General features: G+C 38.5%; 1 protein-coding gene across 1 annotated transcript in view; it reads left to right on the top strand.

Moving 5' to 3' along the window:
• The window catches only part of LOC138053040 (pyrroline-5-carboxylate reductase 3-like), a 10,991-nt gene extending 10,429 nt beyond the window's left edge, over window positions 1-562 (top strand). The window contains exon 5 of the mRNA XM_068899721.1: window positions 1-562. This exon is cut by the window's left edge and continues 69 nt beyond it. Within this exon, the coding sequence (XP_068755822.1) occupies window positions 1-87 (87 nt within the window). The 3' untranslated portion in view covers window positions 88-562.
• Window positions 563-7,500: the final 6,938 nt, after the last annotated feature.

Below are 7,500 nucleotides of genomic sequence, written 5' to 3'. Positions count from 1 at the left end.
CTGAGAAGTGCGTTGATTGATGCTGTTGAAGCAGCGACAAACCGTGCTGTGGAAATAGCCGGGCAACAAAAGTCACACGAGAAATAGAGGGTCATCTGTCAGTTTAGAATACATTGTACCATTACCTTTGCACGTTTTCAATGAATCCTAATTATTTATTGATCAACGTCATTTTTAACCGAAAGAAAAACAAATACTGTATTTGCATAGGAACAGAGTGTAATTCCCAGAGGTCTGGTTTTGTACAACATCCTGGCCCTCTCAGCATCTGTTTTCAGAGCAATGCAAAATTCGAAATCTTGTGATAGTTTTACTTTCCATAAAAATGCATGGTTTATGAGTAAGATTTCATGCTTGAATGAAAGTTGGAAAGTTCATAACCAACTTCTGCAGGTGCAAGCAAGCCTTAACTTGAACTCGCTTGACAACAAGGGTGAATAGAACTCGAAAGAAGGAGCCGTCATATATTTGGGAATCGAGAGAATTTTAATGCCAAGCCTAAAAATGGCCACATCTTATGTAACTAATCAATGTATGTCTTGAAAAATAAATTATGGTACTTTTCAAGAGGCCGTGTCGTGAATAATTTCCTTCCACGGAATTCTGGTATACGATGAGTACTGAGCATATTATCATTTCTGTCATGAAACTATTGATGATGCGCCCGTGAGAAGCATGATAAACTCGTTGCCAAGCGACGAGCGAAATCAGAGTCATAGGCAAGATTCGAACCTACGACCTCCATAACAGCATTCGGATGCATTACCCATGATGCTACAACTTCTGGGCCCGGTTGTTCAAAAGCCGATCAACGCTAATTCCAGATTAAATATCAACCAAGGAGTTTATTTCTCTATTCCCATATGCTTTTCAACGCTGATATTCGGCAAAACCTTACATTAGAAGAAGTCAATCTTGAAAAACAGAAATAAGAAAAAGAAACTTTCACCAAAAAGTTGAAAACATGGAACAAAAGTTTACGCTAATCCTGGATTAAGTTAATCGGCTTTCGAACAACCGGGTCCAGCTGGGGAGCTACAATTAGATCTATGTGTCCCGCTGGTCTGCGGGCTAGTGCTTTCATATTTTGTTTAATTGCTAAGAGATATGATGAATATCTTGTCAATTAACGTCTTGGGTCCCGTTTCTCAAAAGTCCTGAAAGTTTTCGACCTTTTTGTGGGTTTGACAATTCCCTCTGTATCTCAAGAACGGAGCTCGAGAGATCAACAAAACGTCAAATTCATTTTGCTTATTGTTGTCTTGAAAACATGTTAAAAGACCAGCTTGTCAAAACAAGCGGAAGTCCTCCTTTTTGAGCCCGAAACTGAAGTTATTTGGACTTCCATGAAAAGAACTGGAAAGAGGGAACGAGATTGAAGTATGAGAAATTAATTGCGTTGTTTTGAAGCTCCCTTCCTTTAACGTATTTCTCTAAACCCAGGTAACACGACGTGCCTTCGTTTCCTTACGTATTCTCTCATTACTGGGTTGCCTTATAAGGCAAACCCAGTCGAGGTCTTCGTTTAGTTTGTTTGTTTTCTTTTTTTTCTTTTTTTTAGTTTTTTTTTTTTTTTTCCGTGTCGGTAAAAGTCTTGCCTGTCACTCCCCTGGTAAGTGGTGTCTTTGTGTATAGAGCCTTCTGGGCGTATTTTCTTAGGATCGAGAGGGTAGTGGAACTGCGTAGATTTCTCTGGTGGGCACAGTAGAATCATTAACTTAGCCTGCAATGGCGTCGAAAGTCATGCAACGCGAATGGCGTTTTAGTGGATCCTTAAACAAAATATACCCTTATGGAGCTCAATAATGGAAAGTCAGTTGGATAAACTAGGCATGAATCTCAAAAGCGACGAGTACTGGACCTCGACAACAATCTATCGCCCGTCGAGACGAAATCAAAGTGAGCAGTATTTACCTGAAGTACATGGTAATTTGACACAATTGAGTTTCTTGTCTTCACGCACGCAATGAAATAGGAAGAGGTTTTCGCCCCTAAGAGCAAATACGTTGTTTGTTTCAATAAAATTTTCGCTGGAAAAGGATTCTGTGGTATTTTCTGCCTTTGTGAATTATAATATCATGTTGTGTATTGAATTTTCGAGCTTAAGGTTGAAATGTGATATGGGAGAAGTTTTTTAGTATTGCTCTGTAAGCAGGAAGGGTTCACAGGCCTGTTGGAAGCGTGCTAGAGTTTCAACAAAATGAGCCCCAAAATCAGTGAAAACTTGTGACGCAGATGAATAATAAAGTAGCTGCTATTTCCAAAATGATGGAATTACCTGGTGATAAATAACGTCGTACGTGTCTTGGAGAGTAAATTTTGACTTTGCATAAATAAGAGTTGGGCGATTGTGATCTTTGTTTTGACTTCGCTCATTTCATTGTCAAACTTTATAACACTTGACAGAAAAAGAAACTTACAAAAACCCGGTATCTTGCCATCATTTGACACAGATGCTTCACTGTTTGGCGAGTAAACATACAGCGGTATTAAACTTAATCACGGCGCCCGCTGAATTCCGGCCATGTCACTTTCGATTTTGCAATTTACTTGAACGTAGCAAAAATCTCCCAAAATGTTTGTCGCTGATCGTAACTTTTTATATTCTATATTCACGGTTCAAAGTTAATGTTGTTTTGATGTCGTAAATATTTTATTCTCGATCGACCGTCCGGGGAACTTCCTTCTGCTCTTTCTGAAAAGTGTGTATCAATAGTTATTTGCTTTTTCATCAATATTTGTTTTGCATAAAGCAAGCTAACAAGATCTGTACCTTGCTGAGTTCGCATTTGTTAGAGTTAATAGTATTTTCGGTCCGATGCTTCTGTTTTAAGAGGGGTACATTATTTTGGTCTCCCATCCAAACACTAACCCCGCCCGGCAGGGCTTAATTTCAGTGAAGTTTAGTATTAGAAAGCCCTCAGATGCTCAGAGGGCACACTTGTGGTAAAACGAAGTTGTGAGGGAACTTGAAAATTATCAACATGTCAGCCCAGAAGCCAATGTTTCTCGCTTCTCTTTTATTTGCTATTCTTCAGAGACTGGAATGCTGTATTTCAATACCACACAATTCAGTGCCTTCTGATTTTCTGTAGCACGTACCACAGGCAACCCAGTGTATGCTTCACAGAAGCATCTCGTTAAATTTGTTTTATGTCGAAATTGATTCATTATCAATGGTTTGATTGTTGAACAGCGTTGAAAGCTCTCGCCTTTCATTGATTATCCGTGTTTAATTGATCATGCATGTACCGCCGAAGCTTATTTCCCTTTCGTAAACTGCCGTTGCCATTTCTCAGAACGGTCGTTGCCATTTGAAACGGTCGATGCCATTTTTTAGCTCTGAATTACACTCATTAAGTCTAAGAACTCAAAAGGTTACGGTTACTGGGAGTTGTGTCTCGCTGGTCATATGAGTTAGGGTTAGGGTGCTGTTTAAGGTGAGGACTAAAAGCCGAGTTCGAGTCTTGAAATTTTCGGACTCTTTTTTTTCCTCCAGTTTTTCTTTTATAAATGTTTTTTTTTTCCTTTTTTGTCTTAATTTTTGTTAATATTTTTTCTTAGTTTGTTTCTTTTAATTTTCTTTGAAGTGAAGTGTGTAGTCGACCGTTATAAATGGCATCGACCGTTTCAAATGGCAACGACCGTTCTGAGAAATGGCAACGACCGTTTCAAATGGCAACGACCGTTTACGAAAGGGAAATTTGCACCGCCGAAGGCTCCGGTTAAACGAGGTAACAAAATGTCTCTGAGCGACTTCAGAAACATTCTTTTTAGTTGCTACACTTGAAAATGGCGCCTCTTGACCAGGGCTTAACGATTTATCCAAAATTCAAAGTTTTGTGGAAAGTATGGGCAAACGACTGTTACGTTTTCATGTTTTATCTTTAGTCAAACGCCACAAGGTGTTATGGACGTTGCGGCATGCGGCGTGTATAAAACCACTCTAACCCCGGCTGGATTCAATTATGTTCGGTGATCGCGAATTGAACTCTACTCGGTTTGTATACGGCCACCTTTGGTTATGTCCTGCCAAAATGAGACTCTTAATTTATTTGAAACGCTTTTAACCGGAAATGAACATTTCTTTTGTCATGACGACAGTCTCTCCAAGATTAATTTTGAACTTAATCATCTCTGATACTGGAAACGATTCTTAGCAAAGTTATTCACTCAGCAACGTCCCCAGACCATGCCTCCATACATCATTACTTACCCTTGCTTTTTAGTTACATATTAACATGGACAAATTAACTATTTCTCTGTAGTAATCATCAATTTCTGCCAGGTCATTTCCTGTATTTCATCATCAACAGTTTGCATCGACAGCGTTTTTGTTACCATCTTGTTGCAAAGTCTCTTCCCTGTGATATGAGGATAGATTTTGTTTTGTTGTCAGTTTCTCAGATGACCATTTTACTATCGGTGAACCAGGTTAAGATGTCAACCAGGCCCTGCCGCAGAGCTGGACACTGATAGATAAAGGAGACTCACAGCCGCCTTCCGACTTATAGCTTAATCCATACACCCTTGAAGCGACCTGCATTGACGAGTAAAATCGTCTGCTTGGCGTTAGACAGAACAAAATTTAGATTTATGTCTCACTCCTAGGATGGAAACGTTTAAAGAGGACGATGTTATTAATCTATTGACTCCTATAAGGTGCCCACAATTGACGAGTAAAATCTTATGGCAGTACTGTAGCAGTTATTTAAGCAATAGAGGACGTTTTCCGTGTTTCCATTGCCTCATCTAAACACGACGGGGAGTTGGGAGAATTCAAGACAGTTATGCAAACCCGAGACGCAGTCCCCCCCCCCCCCCCCCTTCGTAACATCTTAAATCGTATGCTCTGTACCTGTTTAAAACATTTGCAATTACCTCCGGTTTCCGCAAGTATAGCAAAATGCACAATTAAGAGAAGGAAAGCACTGAATTCGGAGGTCGCCGAGTTAAATCCAGTGAAATGTTACGGATTGAACAATTCTTTTCCGTATGCAAGTAAGATGTAAAAAGTGCTCCACCATCTTCTGGATAAATTCGTTACGATTTGGGAAATTTTTTAAAGAATTTTAGGATTGGTTAGAATTGGCGAGGGTGTGAGAGAGAGAACACAATTTAACATCAATGCCACAATAAATAATTTTTTTTGAACCTCTCGCAACTAGCGAAGACTTTTTCTGAATGATATGCAAATGTGCCACAAATGACTGAATGTGTTATTTTATCTTCAACATAAGCCTCGAGCACTTCGACTGACTTAAGTGTCCCTCCCTTAAATGGCTTTTTAGTTTATGAAATTGTTCTAATTGAAAATCAATTTATGACGCTGGGCTTTTCTGAGATTGTTGAACTAAAAAAATGACGCGGATTTTTTTTTTTATTTGACAGTGGTTTTATCAGTGCTACGTGTGCTGTCCCACAAAAAACTGCTGCGGCTTGACTCACGACTGGACAGGTGGCAATTCTACCAAACGTCTTCTCGCCACATATTATAATGCTTTCGGAACTAATGAAACACTGTTAAGAATTAAAACAAGGACTCATCCTTCCTTTTTTTCCGGGTCTTTTTTTTTTTTTTGGCTTACTTTTTTATCCCGGTCTGAGGACGGCGTTCTTGATTCGCTGTTCACTGGCTAGCAGCTGAGTTGCATTGTACTAAGAAATGCAAAAACCCTTAATTTTCTCATTCGCTTTTGACGTGCTCAGAACTCCCTTAGAGATATCCGGCCGCACAAAGCGTTTTCTGAAGAGCTTAAGCTCTTTGCCAAAACCTTTAATGGTCATTCCTCGCGCAAATACATGAAACATTCAGTGTGAAAAATTCGTCTCAAATAATGAGGACAGTTTCCCCGGTAATCTTGTAAAGACCGTTCCAGAAAATCAAGCAAATTGTTGCCAACAGATCGCAAAATATAGAAACACAAGGTGAGTGCTTAACTGACAAAACAGGTGACTCAACCATTTACTAGCTTAATTTGTCTTCCTAACTGCAAGATGTTAGTTTTGTTATGAAAACATTTGATACGAAAAGTCAACGAAAAGCGCTTCGTAGAGTCACTTCTTTACTGGTATCATCATAGCACTCGACTGCAATATCGAATTGCGGTTTAATTACATTTTTGATCGCAGTTATTGTCTTCTTATAAATTTCCTACATTTTCTTATCGTTTTTTCTCTTCTGAATTGATTTAACTGTAACCAATATAATTTAAATGTCGCGAAACTCTGAGTTGCATTGCGGCTTTCACTTCAATCATTTTTTTGTAAAGCCAATCTCAGTTAGTGATCACCTGCCAAGAAGTAATCGTCCAAAATTTAATCGGTGGACCAAATTTAGCCAGATAAAGTTTGTTTCTCTCACTTATTCCGACAAACTCTTTCGGACGGCAGTTGAAAAATTCAGATTTTAGCTGTTCTTCGAAGCTGATCCAGCCGCAATGAGCAAATTTGCACATAACATGTAGATATAGATATCTATTATCTCTTTGAATTAACACCGAAAGGTTCTTGTATCAGCAACAAGCACCAAAAGCAATTTCAGTAGGTTAAACTGAGCGCGAAAAATCAGGAAGTGTGAGACGTTGCGCTTGTCAAGGGACAAAAATCTCCAACAAGGTTAGTCAACAAAGGCAAACCGGTCACTGCATGATCGACCACCGAATACCACTTCGTCGGAAGGTAACTTTGCTTATATATATATATACATCTATATATACATATATATATATTTTTTTTTTTTCGCATTTTGCAAAATATTAGGATTAGTCTAGAATTTTTCTTTAACATCTGTGTTACGACAAAAGAAAAAAAAAAATAGCAAAACCTTCGACTAGATATTAAAAAAAAACCAGGAAATTTACAAAAGAAAACACTTTGTTCAAATGACAAGATAATTTCCTTTCAAGCAACCCGCACTTCTGGCCGGGGAAAACTTACCAAAACATAAACTCAATTTGCCATTTTCTTGCCTCTTTGTTTGACTTGTAAATTATTTTGACGGAAAGAAGGTATTAACACCGACTAGGTCATCGACTATCAAATTATATGTTGGAGTGATCATGATTAACCCCCGTCTGGCGTCGACAACTGCCAAAATTGAGGTAACTGCAAATAAACTCCCGGCAAGATATTTTGAAGTTATCACTGAAGTCGACGAGTGTTTACTTGAGGCAAGTCAAGTAAAGTGTTTTTTTTTTTTTCCACACACATAGACACGCATATATAGATAGATAGATCAGCAGATTTTTAGTAGATTTGAAACTTGACATGATTCGCTTGAAGGTGTTCCATGACTTGCAGCTTGCAACTCACATATTTTATAATGACATATTTTTCTATGACCATTTTAATTTAGAAGGACTTCTCTTACAGATTGCCATATATATCTTATCAACTTATAGCTAATCAATGAGCGATGTCTCCGATTACGTCTCGTGTGCATACATTAGAAAGATTTAGAATTGCTTTTAGGGGAAACAGCAAAGTTGCTTTTTGCTA

Source organism: Montipora capricornis, chromosome 6 (genome assembly GCF_036669925.1).
Source record: "Montipora capricornis isolate CH-2021 chromosome 6, ASM3666992v2, whole genome shotgun sequence".
Classification (NCBI taxonomy): Eukaryota; Metazoa; Cnidaria; class Anthozoa; order Scleractinia; family Acroporidae; genus Montipora; species Montipora capricornis.
Note: the sequence above shows the minus strand (reverse complement) of the source record. Positions and strands in the feature narration are given on the sequence as shown.